Source organism: Lynx canadensis, chromosome B2 (assembly GCF_007474595.2).
Source record: "Lynx canadensis isolate LIC74 chromosome B2, mLynCan4.pri.v2, whole genome shotgun sequence".
Lineage (NCBI taxonomy): Eukaryota > Metazoa > Chordata > Mammalia > Carnivora > Felidae > Lynx > Lynx canadensis.
The window spans coordinates 68,237,470-68,260,277 of NC_044307.1; the positions used below are offsets into that span (position 1 = coordinate 68,237,470).

The following is a 22,808-nucleotide window of genomic DNA, read 5'->3' on the forward strand; positions in this document are numbered from 1 at the left end:
TTAAATAATTTATGTAATTGCAAGCCTCGTCTTTTCATCATTAAAGTTAAGGGGTGGCTTTGGACTAATAATCATCTCTGGCTCTAAAATCCTTTTGTATGAAAAAATAATATATACAATATATGAATGAGTCCACTCCTTGTTTAACAATAATTTATTGACTATTTAATATGAATCTAACACTTTGTAAGATGCTCTGGGGAAAACTTTTTAAATCCCTGACCTTCTGGAGCATAAAATCTAATTAGGAAGGTAATAATAAACACATAATAATAAATCATCATGTGGACATGAATGCGAGGTTTCTGACTTAACTCTTAAGATGGTTGACCATACCATTCACTATGTCAAAAAATGTAAGAGAAAGCTAGCTAGAATGGCTTGGTTTCTGTTTGGGCCTTACTAAGCTTGAGAAATCCAAGGACAATCCAAGAGATCCATACTGAACAATCTAGAACTCAGAAGAGATGTCAAGGCACAAGAAAAGATAAAGAAACTAGTGCAAAGATGGTAGTAGAAGTGATTAGGAATTTATGATTGCTCAGGGAGTATAATCTCAAAGAATTCCCACCATTTTATATGGTGAGCATAACCAAAGGATGTATAAAGGAGACTAAAGACAGGTAAGTATGAAGAAAATCAGGAGTTATCCACAAAGCCACATGCTAAGAATGAAGAGGGAAGGATGGTGCCAAATTATCAACTGGAGCAAAAAGTTCAAGGGTGAGTTTACTTCCTGTGACAAAAAAAGGGGGGTGAGAATTGTTCATTGTCATTTTTCTATACTTTCTGTTAAATATTTGTCATCTATCACTTCCCTTATTCCTCAAAACAAAAATCTGCCAAGAGGGTATTAAAACTCCCATTTTACTGACAGGAAATGGTAAATGACTTAGGAGATAAAATAATCTGAAGGTACAGTTTACAGACATAAGAGCCAAGTCAGCCTCCTTCTAAAACCCATACTCTTTCTACTGTATCTTTCAGACAGAGATGATAGTAAACAGAATACAGTGTGACTGTGAAATAAATCCTTAGCTAAAACTGAAGATGACAAAAAATATAAATTACTCTTTTACAAGCTTTGTTGTGAAAAGGAAAGACAATACACCCCAGGGATTACTTCAGACCATTAATTCAACTGCAATTAACATGTATTTTTAAAGCCATTTTTTTCTGTATTTCTGTTCCTTAAAATAATGTGACACACAAATCTTGATAGTGAAAGTAATATACAATGAGTTCAATCTTCTTCATTACCCTGGACAAAAAAGCTTGTCACACATCAACAGACAAGCTCCCATTAATATCACTTACAGTAAATAACAAGTTTATCTTTTAATATTTTTAAAAATGCTACAAAAGCACCAAAAGGTACTTCAAGGTGTTTTCTGGTTTTAAAAAAGTGGATGGCCCCGAGTTTATCCCTTCTCCCTTTCACTCCAGTAACATGAAAGGGAATTGAAAAAGTAGGAGGTATTGATAGGCATCATTACCTTAGATGAATCTCAAAGGCATGCTAAATGAAAGAAGCCAGATTCAAAAGATTAAATATGGTATAATTCCATTTATGACATTCTAGAAGAAAATTTATGGGGAAGGAAAAGACATCAGTGGTTGCCAGAGAAATAATGAGTATAAAGGAGTAGTGTAAGGGAGTTTTAGGGGGTAGGGGTGATGGTATTGCTCTGTATCCAATGGTGGTTACACAAATCTATGCAGAAGTTAAAATGCACAGAACTACACACACACACACACACACACACACACACACACAAAGTAAAGTTTACTTTATGATAATGTTTCTACCTAATTTTTTTTCAATGTTTATTTATTTTGGAGAGAGAGAGGGTGCCACCTGGGGAGGAGCAGAGAGTGAGAGAGGCAGAGAATCTGAAGCAGGCTCCACGCTGTCAACACAGAGCCCAATGTGGGACTTGAATTCAGGTGAGATCATGTCCTGACCCAAAGTCAGATGTTTAAATGACTGAGCCACCCAGGCGCCACCTGTTTTATGATAATCTAAAACAATTTTTTAAATTTACTTACCTGTTTCTGGAGAGAGAGAGAGACAGCACGAGTGAAGGAGTGGCAGAGTGAGTGAGAGAATACCAAGCTGGCTCTGTGCCATCAGCACAGAGCCTGATATGGGGCTCAAACTCATGAACTGTAAGATCATGACCTGAGCCAAAACCAAGAGTCAGACGCCTAACCAACTGAGCCATCCAGGCACCCCTAAAACAAATTTTTTAAAGATATGAGTCAAAAAGGATAGAGAGTTGATGGGGGGAGAAAACCAGAAAAGCATTTTCAGCAGATTTCTAGAAAACAGAAAGCAGACGGAATATGAGCAGGACAGAGGAAGCTGTAATCTAGAGATACTGTAAGGGGGACACCAGTGAGAAGCATGCTGATTGGCCCACAGCCCCTGAGAAGTTCAGACTTGGATGTAAAAATTATAGCAACAAGGAATACGCCTGAAAATGACTAGTTGAAAATTACATAGAACAGAATGGTCAGATCCCAAAACCTCTGCCCTCCCCCTCTCAGCCAAATACAATCTCTCACCTCCTTCACTGTCTCCCATGGGTAAGAGATAATTTTTCCCTCTATAAAGTAATGGAAGACAACCAGGCAGAAGGGATGTGCAGAGGGATAGCTATAAAGAAATATGTATAAAGTAGAAAACAGAAGGTGAGGTGGAGGACAGGCAGGAGGGAGTTAAAAGCAAAACAAAACAAAAACAAACAAACAAAAAAAACCCAGACCCTCCTTGGACCCCTTCCTTCTGAAGAGGACCAGTGAATTCCTTAGAGAGACTGAACAGTCCCCGTCAAAGAAAAGGCCTCCAGCCAAATGACTGGCTCCCTGACAATCATTCCCTAATGCAGTACTTCTCAACATTTGATCCCCTTACAGTTGCTGACCTGCCAAGTCTTTATTACTTGTCTACGCTTTTCATAATGAATAGGAACAAATAATTCACTGAGTGGCATTTCTGAGTAGCACTGTGCTAGTGAAGCCCATCACTTGTCAAGCACTGGCCACAAACAAAGAACTTTCAATTAGTCTTTTGGGGGCCATCCATATATGACAGATGGTCAAGACTAGCCAGAAACACAAAAAAAGTCACTTAAATGATCGAGAAAAAAAAAAACAAAACCTAAAACTTGAAACAACAACAAAAACCGATGCTAACAGAATAGGAAAGAAAAGCATATATACCCTCAAAAAATATTTAATTTTTTAACATTTATTCATTTTTTGAGAGACAGAGAGAGGCAGAACATGAGCAGGGGAGGGGCAGAGAGAGAGGGAGATGCTGAATCCGAAGCAGGCTTCATGAAGGCTCTGAGCTGTCAGCACAGAGCCCGAAGCGGGGCTCGAACTCACCAATGGCGAGATCATGACCTGAGCCAAAGTAGGACACTTAACCGACTGAGCCACCTAGGCACCCCCTCAGAAAAATATTTTATCTGTGAACTAAGATGAATATTTTTTAGAAACAGAATAGAAATAAAGGAAGTCTTAGAAATTAAAATACTTTTTAAATATACATAAAATTCAGTAGACGATAAGGCTGGAAGATCAAAATGAAGAAATCTTTTAGAAAGAACACAGACAATAGTGTTGAAACAACTGGAGAAAAAGAGAAGAAAATTAAGCATCAGTCTAGGAGGTCTAATATCTGATTAGGATAGAAACTGAGTTCTCAAAACCAACAATGAAACCTAGAAGAGGGTGGAGCAATACCTTCAAAACTCTGAGGGGAGGGGTGCCCGGGTGGCTCAGTCGGTTGAGCGTCCGACTTCGGCTCAGGTCATGATCTCACCATTGGTGAGTTCAAGCCCCACTTCCGGCTCTGTGCTGACAGCTCGAAGCATGGAGCCTGCTTTGGATTCTGTCTTCTTGCCCCTCCCCTGCTCATGCTCTGTCTTTCTCAAAAATAAACATTAAAAAAATTTATTAAAAAAAATCTGAGGGTAAATTATTTTAAACTTAATATTGTATATGTAGCCAAACTATCAATGAGATGTGAAAATTGAAAAAAGACATTTTAGACACAGAAAATTTGCCTCTCAGCTACCACTTCTTAGGAAGCTTTAAGTGCTTTAGGTAGTGCTCCAGTAAAGTACAGAATAAACTAGGAAACAGATCCAACATAGAAAGGTGACAAGAGGAGATCATGGGATAATGGCTGTGTAACTGGTCAAGAAAACAACCAGTTCAGATTGGCATAAAAGGACAAATACAGAATAGATCTCCCTAGTAAAAACAGGAAATCAGATTATCTGATATTTGGGGACAAAAACCCTTCAAAACTATTGATGAGAATATGGTGGACCTGACAGAATAACTGGGAAAAGCTTAAGATAGGTTTCTAGAAATTATGTGTTAAAAATGAGGCAATTATTAATTCTAGGATAAATAAAATGATGTGAAATGTAATCGTGGTGCAATGCTTTGCTCCACAGTCATAAGTAATAATAGCTACTGTGTTTCCCAAATATGATATAACTGTAATAATAATGGGAGAAGGAAAGGTATGTTAAAGAGCTTTAATCAGCAGGTTAACATTATCAAGAAGATATTAATGATGACTAAAACCATTAAATCAAGCAATAGCAGACTAGGCATATTGTTTAGATACACTAAAACAAATGCCAAAAGATAACTTTTGGACTCAAAGTGATTATCTCTAAGACTTAAAGAAAGTTGGGACAGGGACTACTGGTTTTCATCATAAGGCTTGTCGATTTTTTTTTTATTTATTATTATTTTTTCAACGTTTATTTATTTTTGGGACAGAGAGAGACAGAGCATGAACGGGTGAGGGGCAGAGAGAGAGGGAGACACAGAATCGGAAACAGGCTCCAGGCTCCGAGCCATCAGCCCAGAGCCTGACGCGGGGCTCGAACTCACGGACCGCGAGATCGTGACCTGGCTGAAGTCGGACGCTTAACCGACTGCGCCACCCGGGCTCCCCTTGTCGATTTTTTTTTTTAACTGTATATACACGTTACTTTGATAAAATATAAATTTATTTATTTACAAAGCTATAAAATCAAATAAGGTCACCGTGATCAATTTGATTTTAGACATGATATTTATTTTGAAATTTCGAATGACATTAGGGGAAATATGATTTTTATGTTTATTGAATGGAGCATGGGCTAAAAAAAAGCTCTAAAACACTTCCTTAGATCATCCAAACTCTACAACAAACATTTATGCATCAAAACTCCTCTTGAAACAGCACTCCTTTACTGCCTCTCCCCTCCTTTCAAAAAACACATGTTTATAAATAAGAAGACTTTCCACCTTAACCAACAAAGGACGATACAAGAATTCTAAGGCATTGTTTCCATGAAGATAGAAGGTGAGCATTCATTAACCCTCCAGTCAGCTGTTCTCTTTCCTGGTCTGGCTTTTCGTTTCCTGTATGCCCCACCCTCTTCATTATTTCATTGTCCTTACTTCTCTACTTCTTCTACATCCTTACTTCTTCCTTTTCTATTTACTAGACATTTCCTTGATCTAATACCAAATTTAGCCCATCTACCTATAACTCAGGTGACAATATGACCACCTCCTGGTAAGAACAGATGTTTCTAAGTAATATATACAAACCTTGCAGTTAATGCTGTCAAAATGATTAATATATATCCATAATGGCAATCAAATCTAGACATAGAAATGTTAAAACGTGGGATTTATTGACCTTGGGCTAAAATTTAGTGCTTAAACATTAACAACAACACTGAGGCATTATTATTTTAGCAAGACACTTGAACATAGCAAAATTAATTTTGTTCATTTTTATTAATACAGAACATACTAACAGAACATTATCTTTAAATATAATCAAGGTTACAAACAAACTGATAACTAACCAATAAACAAAAAATATTCACTTAACTCTCCTCTTGGTTGAATAATTCTCCATTTGGTAGTACAATTATTTTTACCAATTCATTTTTAACTGCCTTATGATTTCAATGAAACTTCTTAGCTTTTACATATTAAATAATTCCTTCAACTGGGAAATTTCATATATCAAAATACTTCCTGTAAGTCAATGCATTCTTCAATGCCTTCTACTTAACCTGAATGCAATAAAATGCAGTATGATTCTCTAAAAGTTGAATATGACATTAATATTTCCAAAAGATGAGCATAAGCCCCATAAAAAAAGAAACGTTTTTCCTTCCCACCAGGCTTCGCAGAGGCCATATGAATGTTCCACATTCTTCATAATTAGTAACAGGAACCCCTTAGCGTTCAAACGGCAGGAGACGGGAAGGAAATTAGGCCATCGATGAACTTGTAAATAGATAAAACTCCAAATATATCTTAAGATTCTGTCTTCACCCCAGATGAGAAAGTGTTGGAAGGGTCTTCAACTTTTCTTTCGTGGCACCTTTGGTCCCCTAATTAGAAAAAGAGACGCAGGACGGCAGTCCTCCTTGAACAAAACAAACTCAATCTGGGAAGACTGGCAAAAACCTTCTCTCCCAGTGATGTGTCCCAGAAAATAAACTGCCATGTGAAAGAGGGTCAATGGTCAGAATAAATAACAATATTCTGAAGGACTGACAAGACAAAGAATATTTTTAGACAAAGAATACCCTATGCACTCAGAAATTTCAGGATAATCATACATTAAGTACCTCATGCAAGTGATATTCTACCAGTTAAAAGTAATTATGAATTACAAGTTCTTTTAACTAAATTTCATGTTATACAAAACTTAAGAAGTGTGGCACATTTCTATTAACCATTACATTATTTTTTGTTGTTGTTGTTTTTTAAAAAAAAAAACATATATTAATCAAAACTGATACATTACCCAGACCTTTTGATTTAAAATATAACTGAACAAAATCATCACAAACTCTGAATAAACAGCCATTCTTCTATACAAATATAGGAGTTATTTTAGTTAAAAAAGAAAAGCCATTTCTATGCAATTAAGCCACCTCTGATTAAGACATACATTTTCATGCATGTTGAAAAAGTAAGTTTACATTCAAGAGTAAGTTCCATAGCAAACAAATTACAGCATTTATTCAATAAGGAATATTAAAATAATTCCAGTTAATAGAAAATAAAGTAACTTCAACCATATATATTATAATTTATCATGTGCATACTGCAAAATCTCCAGAATTTAATTAGGAAATTTAAAGAATTTATTTTTTAAGTGTCTTAGGAGAAACCAACCAAAATAATTGGTACCTTAACCAAAGAGAATGTGCATACATCTCTATATTTGACCTATATGCAAAAATTGAATGAAATATGAAAGTCACTGTTTTCTAAATTTTCTGCAATACAACATTAGTACTTAAATCAAAACTTACCTGCAAAATAAAAACAGCCTGAGGTATTTCCAATGCTGAAGCAAATTTCTGAATGTTAAATACCACAAGAATGAAAACAGTTTCCTCTGAACACTTACATCTGGCAGAAGATGAAGGTCTGCCAAGAAATGTTCCCATCTCACCTATATTCTTTTGTCCCTTATGAAGTATAAGCTTCAAGGGAAATGATCACATGTAAAAACATATCAAGTGAGTTGGGGTTCCTGACTGCAACATCTTAATCAAATGGAAAAAGGAATTTTAAATTCTCCCACCTGAGACCCATCTGACCTCTTCAGCCATGACCATTAATTCCTATGCTAGACAAGGTAAGCATGTCCTTTCAAATCAAAGCTATACTTGACAAAGAACTGTACTGGATAAATGGAATACTTGAACAACCTCAACAAAGATGGCACTTTAAGCCTTTACACATGACACATGAAAATGATGAAGCGTTTTATTTAGATTTAGATCTTTTTTGTAACTCTGAATCCTGCAAGGTTAGCAAGGTGTTATATTCATACATCTTGTAATCCCTTTCTTCACACAACAGGCACACATATACAGCATCACATATCAATATAATATTATCAACACAGCATAAATATTTAAGCAATAGATGCATTTCACATAAGAGAGACTATGCATCATATGGCCTGACCCAACAAAAAGCAAACATTAGAATGCCATTTCAGCAGTTACAGTGTTGATATGATCTATATAGTTAATTTGTTTCATACCCGTCATATAGTTCCATAAGACATCCATAAGGAAGAAGCAAAGGACAAAAACTGTTTTTTTTAAAAAAACCAAAGTTATGTGCCAACTTCAAAAATGACATACTAACCAGACATCAGCATTCGAAAGCTAGGTTGAATAGGACTGGCCTTGATGCACATGCAGTAAATCTGTTTTCAGAATATAAAATTAAATGGTAATGTCAGCAGTATTACTACTGTTTCTATATTTATGATTGATTACTAGCAGTACAACTCCTAGAAGGAAGGAGATGGATCCAATAGTGATGTAAGCAATCCCCAAAAATGGATTTTTTCCTCCCATCCATGAAATAGTGCTCAAGATCATCCGTTTTCGTCCATCAAAAGAGTGTACAGGGTAATCTGAAGAATGTATAGGAAGGCTTTTCCATGTCTAGTTACTTGATTTTTAAAACACAACTTAAAAATTTGGCATTTAATTGCTTGTAATTCACTGTTATAATTCTATGATACACAGGCACCTTACTCACATTTTCCGAACCACAACATAATTATATGACTATTACCTTGAAGCACTGATTTAGCAAGTTAAACATTAGTAGTGAAAACCAATATAGTTTACAAGCAAAAACAACCGAATTTAAGGGTTAAATGGCTTCTCAGGTACTTTTACTCTCATTACACAGAATGGGCAAAAGACCACAAAGAAATGTAATGTGAAAAAAATATTTCAGATGAACAGCAATAAAACCAACAGAGGAAGAGAAGACTGACAGACCAGAAGAAAAAGGAAGAATGAAGAGGTTGGAGGTCTCTGTGAGCTCAAAGAGCATGTGTAATAAAAGAGTAATTATGAGAATACAAGAGGACTCAGAGCACAAGGTCAAAGAGTATGATATTGAAGTTTTAACTTGTTGATTTGGAGCAATGACAAAACTCATAGTGTGACGCAGAGGTGATGGCTGAAAGAGAGTAGAAATGAAGGGTGAACTGTTAAAGAGATTTAAGAAATGGGACACCAGTATATTGGATGAGCTATCTACATGGACCAATTCTAAGATTTTGGCAAGAATTAGAACAGAGAACACAGAACTAAATCCCTATGTGAAAGGTTTACAACCTTTTCAAAGACATCTTTTGAATCAAGTTTAGGCCCCATTTGTTTCTCTGCAATTTCCCATCCCTACGGATGTGCCCTATTACTCCAAATGGCAGACTCTGCCAGTTTCTTAAATCAACCCTAAACCTGAAGCAGGAATGATTATAATAAGAGTTCTAACTAATATAACACTCTGGGAGACAAACTATCAAATCACTCATGCTAGCCTCTCTGTATCCCAACCCCCCAAAATGGGCTTCTGTCTTAATTCTGGTGTCTAGTTCCCACTTGATACCTCATTTTTATAATTACCCTTGATGCTTCGCAGACCCAAATTCCTGTCTCGTCAGTCTTTGAGAGCCTACGTTCTTCGATTTCTCTTCTCAGTGCCTTGGATGCAAATAGTCTCTTAACTAAGACAAAGTACTAAGTACTCCAAAGACTTCCCTAAATTATGCTCTAGGCTACAGGGTGGTATCTGCCCTTACTCCTTACTAGATCTTCTGGATGCTGTAACAGAGCTGCCTTCTACTCTGGCACTAGCCTCAGGATAATTGCTCCTATGTGGGCCTCGTTTCCAAAACGTGGCTACTTTTAGTCTGTCATTATCAGGTCATATTCAGTTGCATACTCAGGTGCAAAATTAAGAGGCTAAGGATCCAAGAAGACATTTGTTTTGAAATTAGGTCTGTTAACCATTCACTAATACATTATAAAACTAAAACTATATTTAGTTTTAATAGCTCATTTGGATTATGAAAAATCAAAAATGCAAAGCATTAGCAAACATTCAAATGCTAATATTTGAGAAAATTTTCATTCATGATATATGTAAGCAATGGGCTACAGATTAAAAGATGTAAGGACTTTGTTTAGAATAAAGGGTAGTGTCCCATTATTGTCAGCTAAGGAAGACTTTGTAACCACGCCAATATGGCTATGGCTTGGTCTGATTACTTGAGTGAACTATCTAGGGATGCGGCCTGTAGTAGTGGCAGATGGTAAAGTCATGGCCTTTGGAGTCAATAGCTTGATTGGGAACCCCAACTCTTCTACTTATTATCTGCATAACCTTGGGTAAGTTACTTAAATGCTCTATGTTCCTATATACGTGGCTACACACATGGAGATGATGATACTCATCTCATAATGCTTCAAATAAAATAAAATAATGCATGAACAGTACTTGGTACAATGTTGACATATAATCAGAATGAAATAAATTATATTTATCAGCACGGAAAAGTACACCTGAATTATTAACGTAAAATAATACAGCTAATGATAAAAGTGTTTTGGTACTATGAACATAATAGTTACAAACAATTATATTGATGTGAACTAACATTCACTGATTCTTAATATCTAAAGAATATATAAAAGTATATATAGATACATATATCTAAATAAGCTGAATGCTAATTTAGCATCAGTTTTGTTCACTGGCCTTTGCATTAAGCTCAATTACAATTTCCATTGTAGAAATATCTAGCATATTAATAAATCTACCACCAGCATCTTAAATAATTTTACCAAGTAATATGCCTGAATCCTAGTACAAAGTTTATAAAAATTTAAGACTTCTGGAAGATATAAGTGAAAAGATACCCTCTCATATGTATACACACATACTCTTACAAAAATGAGATCAAAACTAAAACACAGAATAGCATGTCACATAAATGAGATAAGACTAAACTATACTCTCTCTCTTTTCAAATTCTATGAATCTGTGCACATGGCCAAAAAAGGATACTGTATGTGATATTCAAATAGTATCGTCCAGCTGGCAATGTTGGATGTAAATCACTTTTCCGCTCTATTAGACGATATAACTTACGAAAAGTAGGTAATGCTGCAGTTCGCATCCAAACAATAAAATCCTCATTTATGAACCCATTATTATCTGGTTCAGAATCCAGCATGTACACTGGTTTAACCCAGTTTACTGGCTTTGTTGTATCTTAAAAAAAGAAGAGAAGGGTGAGGGGACAAAATATTCAATTCTATTAGGAGTTTCACTGAAAATTCACACTCAAAACAAAGATATGCAATACACAATCTGAATATTTTTCCTATTTTCAAAGGTATAAACATATGCATATTCCAAGAAAGTCTTGAAATCTAGAGACAAACCAATTCCTCATGTAATAACAAGTAATTACAAAGATTTGATGGCTATCTCCATTAAGAAAATACTAAAAGTACGCTATGAGGTACATACCAAAAGGCAGATGATTTAATGCAAAGATATAATGGCAAAAAACATTACATTGCAAAATTTAGGAGGTACAGAATCAAAACTAAATTTAAATTTATAATTATAATAAAAAATTGGGTCTTGTTTAAAAGAAACTTGCCTGCAATTTGTAAAGACAATGGCTGAAATGCTTATAAGAAAATACCAGAAAAATTCAAGATTAAATGTACATGCACATTTCCTTTAGAATTTCAGTACATTAGAACATCCTACATATTTTACCTAACTTGGTATGAAGTTAAGAAAAGTTGCTGTTTTTAAAAAAGCATAAAAGTTTTTAAGATTCTAAAGATAGAAAATTTTAGGTACTTCATTAAAACTCCTTGCTTATATCATATTTGAAAGAAATATTAGTAAATTTTACCTTTAAATCGTTCTTCTAGACTTTCTCCTCCAGGGGGATTTCTGAATTTTACATTTTTATCTGTCCACCAAGCAATACCTTTCTTTTTCAAAGGAATAGGTGTAGGATGAGATTCATTGCCAACCAGAAACAATTCTAATGTATCTAAACACACAAAAAAGAAAAAATTGCTAAGTATCTATTGAATATCCATAGGATCTACTATACTCTCAGAAATAAGGATCTGGTATCTGCTCCCAAAAGGGGTTATAACCAGGTAAGCAGGCATATGACATATATTTCCTCTTGACTACTTATATGTGAATTATCTATGGTAACTTTATAATCCTAGATGGACTTCTCTTCCCTCAATATAGTTATAGGTCACTTCTCCTATATGGCTAGCTGGTATATGATAAGGCGAAATGTTTTAGTATTAACCCAAATAAAATAATTTGCAGGGTAAATCTGCTTCTCTTCCTTTTCTTTAAAAAATGCACTCCTAAATAGTTTCTGGCTTATCCATTTCTCTATCTGCACTGTGCAATATGGTAGCCACTAGCTACATGGCCACAGAGCCATTGACATTATGGCTGGTCCAAATGAATATGTTTTGTAATAATATATTATTATATTTTTGAAACAATACATTTCAGAAATTAAAAACTCAGTACAAAAAAAACAGAATATAAAGTATCTCCTTAACTTGAATTTAAATTAAAAAAAGAATATAAAATATCTCACTCATATTTTATATACTGAACACAATTTATACAGTAGGAAGGTAATAATATTTGGGGCATATTGGGTTCAATAAAGTATATTAGCAAAAGCAATTTTACTTGTTTCTATTTAGTGTTTTTTAATGTGCCTATTATAAAATTTTAAATTATATATACATGTCTCACAATGATGGTTTACATTATATTTGTATCAGACAGTGCTGCCCTAAAAGATCAACTATAGCTCCTTTGTAATGGTATAAATATTTGAAGTTGGTGGAAAAGGCAGCCTGGCTTTTATTTTATCATATATGAAATGTGAAAGTTAGCAGAATGTCTCCGTTCCTTTCTTCCCAGAGAGAGAATTCATTCTTAAAGTATAAGAATTCTCAAAAAAGTCCCAAGTCATTATGACATTCCATTGAGTAACTAGTTGATATATTTATTTTAAAGTTGCTGAATTTTTCAATTTCATTCATGTTTACTAGACTACCAAATCAGTATCAATAAATTATACAAAGTTTTGTAATTATATATATTTATAATCCGTATCTTTTGTTTATAACTATATCATACCATTAAACATGCTGTTGGCAATAGCTCCACAAGGAGCAATTGGTTTGTCTTCGTTTCTTCGATAAGGCTCACATTCTTTACTGGGATTCTGATGTTTGAAAGGAAAAGAAGAAAAAATTATTACACAGGCCTCCAGGAGAACTATGAGCTAGCCATACTTACTGATTAAAAATTCAATCCCTACGTGTCTCACCTGCAATGCATGCAGAATAGATCTGTATTGTAAAGACTATAAATAACATCACATTTAAATACTCAAATTATTTCTTAACATAATTACCTTACATAAAGGTAATAATTGTATTACCTTTATAATGTAACCCTTCCTTGCATATATTTTGTCATACATGCATATATCAAACTGACTTTTTAAAAACTTTCATATCAACACAAAAATCATACCACAAGGAGTTTTCTGTGCAAGAAAAATTAACAAGCAGTCTGTTGTCAATCTTAAACCAAAAGTAGACTGGAGGCTCTAGGTCCAGCTATATACTACTATGTGCCTTTGGGCAAGTTCCTTGGTTTCCCTGGGCCTCACAAAATGAACATGTTCAACTAGATAATCTCAAATTGTGTAATTCTAGGTTAATCCCATGGTCCCATGTCAAAGGAAGGAAGGAGGGAAGGAGGGAGGGATGGAAGGGGGCTAAGGTAGATTCATTCCTAGAATATACCGCTCTTCTTTAAATTGTGCATCCAGATACTAGGATAACAAAAATGTTTTGACTTAGTCCCTACTGAAGATTTCAAGGAGATGTAGCAGTTGCAGGATTAAACCAGAGATTCTACCAAGTCTGAGATTAGGTATATGTCCGGGTTGTTCTGAAACTCCGAAGCTACAGTAAGCCATGTCTCAAAACACATAAAAAAATTAAAAATAAATAGGGGCGCCTGGGTGGCGCAGTCGGTTAAGCGTCCGACTTCAGCCAGGTCACGATCTCGCGGTCTGTGAGTTTGAGCCCCGCGTCGGGCTCTGGGCTGATGGCTCAGAGCCTGGAGCCTGTTTCCGATTCTGTGTCTCCCTCTCTCTCTGCCCCTCCCCCGTTCATGCTCTCTCTCTGTCCCAAAAATAAATAAACGTTGAAAAAAAAAAAATTTAAAAAAAAAATTAAAAATAAATAAATAATAAAATAAAATAAAACAAAACAGACTAAGATATTCTTGATTGGAAATTAACTAGACCCTAGTTAGTCCTTTTAGGGCTATTCTATTACCAACCAACACTGGCTTGTATCCAACATTCTCTGTGTCTAGACTGGATAAAGAACTGCCTGCATGGAAAAAAAAGGCTAAAGAAACATGTGGCAGGGATCTCATTAAGTCTCTTTAATATCTGACTTCTCAGCTTTCTGTTCCCTAAGCCATCTAGATTTATAAAGTTAGTACACTGAGACCTTGAAGACAGACAGTATATAACTGGCTTATGACTACTGGAATGTTTTGATGAACACTGCGATTTCAAAAAAAAAAAAGTTTTAAATATAAATAAACTCTCAGAAGGAAAAATATATCCTAGTCACTAAATTCTTCAGTAAGTTTTAAAAGAAAGGAAAATATTATTTACTACCTATGCATCAGGTACTGAATGCTAGATACTTTGCAGTAACTGGCTTAGGAAAGCCATGTAATGAGTACCTAATATATCATGTACCATGCAAGGTGCTAGAAACAGAAAAAAATTTTTTAAATAATAAAGTCACAGTGTAACAGAGGAAATAGATCCATACACAACCAATTATTATATGAAATAAGAGTCATGATGAAGGTGCCAATATATGTGTCTATATTCGTTCAACATATATTTATAAATGTCTTCCATGTGCTAAGCTCTGGCAAGGTGTTTGGCATATGGTGGTTAAAGAAAGTCATGCTCCCTGCCCTCATGAGCTTACAGTGTAGCTGAGAAAACAGAAGACAAATAACTAAATATATAATTACAAATTACAGTAAGTGTTATGAAAATAGTGTGCAAGTGATTATGGGGGATGGCAAAATAAATTACTTTGGAATCTATGATAAGGAAAAGTTGGCTCTGGAGGTGGTATCATGTAAGTTAAGACCTAAAGGAGACAAGCATGTGAGAAGCAGGCAGAAGAGGGTTTTAAGCAGAGAATAATACATGCCATTGAGAAAAAACTGGATATTTCTGAGAAGGTAAAAGGTAAATGTAGTTAGAGTATGGGAACAAGGAGAATGACATGACACTGGAGAATTATGCATAGTTCAGGTCATCCTGAGATTTACTCCAAGTGCTAGTAGACCACTGAAAAATTTTAAACAGAAAGTGGCATTTACATTTTTTTTTTTTAAAAGATCACTATAGTGACTATGTAGAAAATGACCTCAAAGTAGGGCCAGAACAAATGATGTGGAGAGAGTTTGGAATGAATGATGTGGAGTTTGTTAAGCAAGGTGAGAAGTGACTTGGGATAAGGTATGAATGAACTAAATATGTAAAGAAGTTATTTTGTATCAAAGGGCACTAAAGACAATAGCAGGCCTCCAGATGAGAGGGCCTCCAGGGGAAGAGTTAAACCAGCATCCTAGGCAAATAAAATGTAAAATGGCAGATTACTTGGTCCCAGGAATGGTTAGGGAGCAGCTTACATTGCCCAGGGCAGTCAGGTCATAGGTACGTTAAAGACAGAGTATGAGCGGCTGCACCAGGTTCCTCAAAAAATTAAAAATAGAGCTACCCTATGGCCTAGCAATAGCACTGCTAGGAATCTACCCAAAGGATACAGGAGTGCTGATGCATAGGGGCACTTGTACCCCAATGTTTATAGCAGCACTTCCAACAATAGCCAAATTATGGAAAGACCCTAAATGTCCATCAACTGACAAATGGATAAAGAAGATGTGGTTTATATATACAATGGAATACTACTTGGCAATGAGAAAGAATGAAATCTGGCCATTTGCAGCAACGTGGATGGAACTGGAGGGTATTATGCTAAATGAAATAAGCCAGGTGAAATAAGCCAGATCACTCATATGTGGATCTTGAGAAACGTAACAGAAGACCATGGGGGAGGGGACGGGAAAAAAAAAAAGTTAGAGAGGGAGGGAAGCAAACCATAAGAGACTCTTAAGGACTGAGAACAAACCAAGGGTAGATGGGGGTGGGGGAGAGGGGAAAGTGGGTGATGGGCAGGGAGGAAGGCACTTGTTGGGATGAGCACTGGGTGTTGTATGGAAACCAATTTGACAATAAATTATATTTTTTTTAAAAAAAGAGTATGAAACAATGAGGCTAGAATAGCAGGTTGGTAGCAGATTGTGAAGGATCTTACATATAATATTAAGTAACTTGGACTTCAATCTGTCCACTCTTAAAATCTTTAAAATTTTTGAAAGCCACCTGGTTTTAAAATCATGTATTTTGATCTAGCTCAGGGATCAATAAATGATAGACTGCAGGACAAATCCAGCCCACCACCTGTTTTTACAAATAAAGTTTTACTAGAACACAGCTACACTACACCCATTCATTGTAAGTACTATCTATGGCTACTTTCATTCTACAGTGGTGGAAGGGGGTAGCTGTATCAAGAGACTGTAAGACCCACAAAATGCAAAATATTTACTGTCTGGCCCTTTACAGAAAAAAATTCATCAATTCCTAGTGTACTCTAAAAGCTTTGCTTGAAGCCTGTAAGAAAAGAATCAGTCTCCACTTCTTTTGCCCTCACTAAAGACAGGGTGTATCTAAATTTTAAAAAAACTATAAACTATAAATCAATCCCCATTTTCTGGGTCTCTGAACACACCCAATTCATAATCCCAATCAACAAATTCAGAAAGGACCAAGAACCTGGTGTGTCTCACAGAACACCATCTTCTCTGGATTTGAGTCCTAATCCCACATGGATTGCAGAATATTGCACACTTAACCAGAATCTTTCAATAGATTCACTATTTCTTAAGATCTCAAACATCAGGGACCAACAATAAAACCAGTAAAGATAACCTAGAGCAGCTATATGGTCACAGGACTATTCTGGTTACAATATAGTCTTAAATTGCATTCTAAGAGATTCACTGTTTCTTTTTTGTCTTAATTTTTTTTTTCAATGTTTATTTTTTTCTGAGAGACAGAGAGAGACAGAGCGTGAGCAAGGGAGGGGCAGAGAGAGGGAGGCACAGAATCCAAAGCAGGCTCCAGGCTCCGAGCTGTCAGCACAGAGCCTGATGCGGGGCTCAAACCCACCGTGACATCATGATCTGAGCCAAAGTCCGATGCTCAACCGACTGAGCCACCCAGGCACCCTGAGATTCACTGTTTCTAAGAAATCCTCAATAGCTCTGGAACTCTGAAGATTTGCTATATTAGCAACAATTACATAAAATACTTGGGCACCACCCACCACTATGAAAAGTTTAACAACAGTCAGGAAACTAAGATCCTCTAGCCCAAATAAGGCTGGGCATCAGAAGGGAAGCTTGTTAAAAAGATATCTTAGAGCTCCACCCCTGCAGAGACTGGTTTACTACACTTAGAAGTCTGGAATCTGTATTTTCAAAAAGGTTCTCAGACAATTTTTCGGTAACCCATCCTTTGAACTTTACTACTCAGGCTTACCACAAGTTAAAAAACAGACAGCATACATGTTCAATTCTAAAACATAACCTCAGAAACTAAAAGTAGTTTATTTATACATTCTTACCGAGTATAACAGTAATGAACAAACTCAAAAAAGAACCAATTATATACCCAGAATACTAGACTCATCAAAATTCCATTACAGATTAATAAAGCAAAAATCCAATGACACTACTAGAAAGAAGCAGGTAGTAAGAAATTGTAAGAAATCATTAATCTGTGCAAATTCCAGGCAAAAAAAAATTTTAACTAAAAACCCTCACTAAACAAGTATAAATGACAAGTAACACTTTAATTTCATCCTAACATTATTAAATTTAACATTTTTAATTGAATAATTATTACACATTCTTATTTACATCTATCACATTTTCATATTTCATCATTTTACTTACAAGCAAAGCACTAGCATCTCCATTTAGCTGACTGTCATCTCGAGATTTCACATAACGACGATGGTTTTGATAGAAATTAGACAGTCCATAATACATAAACACATTACCCTAGAGAAAGAGAAGGGAAACAATTTTCATATGAAACTATTAAGTATAAACTTGTTTCATGCATACTTAAAGGCTATGTCATTTGGACTATATTAGTTGAGAATTTGTGGTAACTTAAAAGTGAACCCTACCAATCCTTAACAATCTAAAGCAGTACAAATTGTAAACAAAGTTAAAGAAGGTATGGTACAAAAATCGAAGAGTAAACTTTGAAAATATCCTTAAAGACTTCAAAGAAGTACTATCTGCATTAAAAAAAATACCTCAGGGAACCTATTAGCCTATTCTCTACTTTCAGCTTCAAATTTTTTACAATTCAGATTGGTTTTCACCCAGAGTCAACTTTTCATTTTTTTCTTATAAAATTTTTTTAATGTTCATTTATTTTTGAGAGAGAGACACACACACACACAGAGTACAAGAGGGGGAGAGGCAGAGATGGAGGGAGACACAGAATCCGAAGCAGGCTCCAGGCTCCGCACTGTCAGCACAGAGCCCATCGCAGGGCTCGAACCCACGAACCATGAGATCATGACCTGAGCCAAAGTGGGACGCTCAACTGAGTCACCCAGGCGCCCCCCAGAGTCAATTTTTCAAAGGGACAATGGTCAACTTTTATTTATTGCCCAAGTAAATTCTGAACTTGAATTGAGACATAATATATTTCTCAACAAGATACTACACATAATATAAGTAATTAATAAATTAACAATTAGTAAAGTATCGAAGATAATGAGTCAATGTGTAACAATAAAAAAATACTTCAATATAGCTGGAGGAGCCAATTGGAATAACTTGTGAAAGAAGGGTAATCTATATACACTACAATTGTTGAGAAGGTACCACAAAACCATCTTGAATGACTTAGGGTTATATATAGGAGGTAGCAGAAACAGTAAGCTATTTTCTCATTTCTGGTTGCCACCTCCATAGTCTATAATCAAAAGTAACTCAATTAAAAAAAATTCAATAACATTTCAAGTATGCTTTATTTGATTTGCTATTTTCACATACACAATTATTTATTTAAAATTTGATTTTCAAATGTCAGATTATGCAAACTTTCCCACCCTGTATAGAGAAAATGTTTATATACATAAAAACTTTTTTTTTGGTTATCAAAAATATCACAGAAACAAAGAATATGCTTAAAAATATCTCAACTAAGAAACAGTATAGTAAATTCAACTTATAAACTGAAAAAGAAATCCTTTCAATGAATACTAAGACAAAATAACTTTGAAAAGGCCGTTAATCCAATTCAAAGTTTGGTCTTGTGAAGGGACACAGAGCCCACAAAAGAATGCACTTTTCAGAAAGAGAAGCTCTGAAATAAGTGTTTTTGGATGGGGACAGAAACTACTGAAACTACTAATCATTACAAGTCTGTTTTATCTCCTTAATTCTGTCTGTTTTGACAAAAGCAGAACTTAATGCACCTATCTTTACAGTTTTCTTCATCACAGTGAAAAAGAATAGAATTTTTATGATGTTTTAAATTTATATGGGGGCGCCTGGGTGGCTCAGTTGGTTAAGCATCTGACTTCGGCTCTGGTCATGATCTCACAGTTCGTGGGTTCGAGCCCCACGTCAGGCTCTGTGCAGACACGCTCAATGTCTGGAGCCAGCTTCCGATTCTGTGTCTTCCTCTGTCTCTCTGCCCCTCCCCCGCTCACACTCTCTGTCTCTCTCAAAAATAAAACAAAACATTAAAAAGAAATTAAATTCATATGTTATTTCTGCTGAAACATAGTAAAATAATTAAATTACTGTCTTCTCCCAAATTTATTTTCATGTTTTTTAAGATAGTGTTATTATCCTTTATCTCAGTGCAAGAGCATCTACAACCACTAGATGGCAACCATCTACCAGAGACTATAAAAGTCACCGAGGCCTTTAAAAATATTTTAAGTGTGAAAAAATCTAAAAAGTTGACATGTATTAAAGTAGTTTGGCTCCCTGAAGAATAAAACAATAATTTTTTAAGCTCAATTTTTAGGTAAAGGAAAGCCCAAACTGGTCGTATAATGCCTATTCTAAATCTTCATGTCTTTTATAGCATCTGCTCAATTTCCAATGACAGATAGGTATGAAAACAAAATACACACTGACAACTACACACACACACACACACACACACACACACACACACAGTGTTCTAACTGCTTATCAAGACATAAAAGATCAATAAGGTTTCACTAAGTGTTTGCATTTCTGGTAATTCATATCGGATAGAAAATAATACAATTAAATGATGAATGAATTAGTAAATGTTCTAAAGTAAAACTTGCTTTAGAATTAAAAGTAGGTTAAACTATTTGATATAAACATGATAAAGCCTTGATTTGTATAGTAATAAAATTTTCCAGTGAAAAGATAAAATATTTTAAATTTAGTTTATAAAGTACTAACTTGACTACTTAAATAAATACATATATTTAATTACCAGAGAGCATAATGCAATAGCCAAACAAAACAATCTTGCTCAAAAGTGTATGTACTTCAAAAAATGAAAGTGATTACAAAAAAATGAAATAACTAGTAAAAAATTTTTAATGAAGTATTTTTTAAAGCAGGCTTTTCTAACACATTGGGAATACTGACCTCAAATGACTGTTCCAGTGTGAAGTTAATGGTACAAATACAAGGTGTCACATTCGGAGACAAACATTTATTGCAGGGACTGGAAGGGTCTGTTCCGGTATAATCAATCTGTAAGAGAAAAATGTAAGTAAGCACTCCCTTGAAGAAAGTGGATACACTCTGAAATAAATTGCTATTCAAAGGAAAAATGAGTCCAATGAAACAACTTATAGTACAGAAAAAAGTTGTTTTTAAGGTATCTGTTTATATTGACAAAGTAAGGTAATAAAAACTGGAAAGGGTCCTATATTATTCTACTGGCTCATCTTTCCTAAATTTGTCTCTCCTTTTTACCAAGAGAAATATAGTTCTACATAAAATCAGATATAAAATTCTTTAAAAAAATTTTTTTAATGTTTATTTATTTTTGAGAGAGAGAGAGAAAGAGAATGAGTGGAGGAAAGGCAGAGAGAGAGGGAGACAGAATCTGAAACAGGCTCCAGATGTGGGGTTCGAACTCACAAGAGGAGAGATCATGACCTGAGCCAAAGTCAGACGCTCAACCGACCAAGCTATCCAGGCGTCCCAGATATAAAATTCTAACTACATGATGTATAAAGATTTACACTGCTATATAAAGTCTAAACAATTAAAATACCAAACTGATACAGAGATCAGTAAACCAATCATTGCTCTCAAATCTTCCCATCTTCAATACTTTTCAGTCACCTCAGCTTTCCATGGTACATTTTCAAAAAAAACAAAAACAAAAAAACTTGGTGTTGTAAAATAAAGAATTTGTGTTGTCTGCGTCCTGGTTTTCTGGCAGGGAGCTTCTAAAACCCTTGGAATTTCCTGAATGACAGGAGTATACTTGTTTTCGATAAGCCTCTTGATTGACACACTAGAGTTTGTGCTAAAGAGATGGCTCAAGATGGGGGCTGGTCACCAGAAAGACTGCATGTGGTTAGGGACTTTGGCCCAGCCTGACCTCTGGGAAGAGGGAGAAGGATAGCAATTTAGTTCAATCATGTGGGCTAATGTTTAATCAATCATGCCTGGCCATGAAATGTCAATAAAAACTCTGGAAATGGAAGCACAGGGGAGCTTCCTGGTTGGTTAACCCATTGATGTGCCAAGAGAGTGTGATGTGCCCTGATTCCATAGAAAGGCAAAAGATTCTTCTTTCAGGATCGTCCCAGACCTCAACCAATGTGTCTTCATTTAGCTAGCCCTAATTTATGTTGTTTACAGTAAGACTGCAATCCTAAGTATAGCACTTTTCTCAAATTGAGTCATTCAGACAAATTATTGAATCTGAGAAGGGTCATAAGAACCCCAGATTTATAGTCAAGTGCAGATGGCCTGGAGACCTCTAAACTTGCAACTGACATCAGAAGGACAGTTGTGTGTGTGTGTGTGTGTGTGTGTGTGTGTGTGTGTGTGTGTTGGGAGGGGAGGTCTTAGGAAACCCCCGGATTTGTGCTAGTTAACCAGAAGTGTGGGTAGCCTGGGGACCTGACTTGCAGCTGTTGTCTAAAGTGGTGGCGGTTTTGTTGAGAACCATGCCCTTACACCTGTGGAGTCTGATGCTAGCTCACAATGGTTAGTGTCAGAGTTGAATCCTCTGTACTCTACCTATACACCCCTCCCTCCCCTAACCACTGGCAACCGCTGATCTTTTTACTGTCTTCACAGTTTTGCCTTTTCCAGAATGTCGTACAGGTGTAATCACACAGTATGTAACCTTTTCGGATTGGCCCCTTTCACTTAATATGCATTTAAGGTTACTCCATATCTTTTCATGGCTCAACAGCACATTTCTTCTTAGTTTTGAACATTATTCAATTTTCTGGATGCACCACAGATTATTTATCCATTCACCAACTAAAGGACACCCCAAGTTTAGGCAATTATGAGTAAATCTACTATAAACATCCTTGTGCAGGTTTTGTGTAAACCTATGTTTTCAGCCAATTTGAGTAAGTAACAGAGTAGGGATGCTGGATTGTAAGGTAAGAGCACACTCC

The 22,808-nt window shown here is 35.6% G+C and overlaps 1 protein-coding gene across 1 annotated transcript in view; it reads right to left on the bottom strand.

Moving 5' to 3' along the window:
• Positions 1-5,804: 5,804 nt before the first annotated feature.
• TMEM30A (transmembrane protein 30A) overlaps positions 5,805-22,808 on the bottom strand; it is a 39,294-nt gene continuing 22,290 nt past the window's right edge. The window contains 6 exon segments of the mRNA XM_030315855.1: positions 5,805-8,488; positions 10,942-11,148; positions 11,810-11,953; positions 13,087-13,174; positions 18,088-18,195; positions 20,800-20,907. Coding sequence (XP_030171715.1) covers positions 8,295-8,488; positions 10,942-11,148; positions 11,810-11,953; positions 13,087-13,174; positions 18,088-18,195; positions 20,800-20,907 — 849 coding nt within the window. The 3' untranslated portion in view covers positions 5,805-8,294.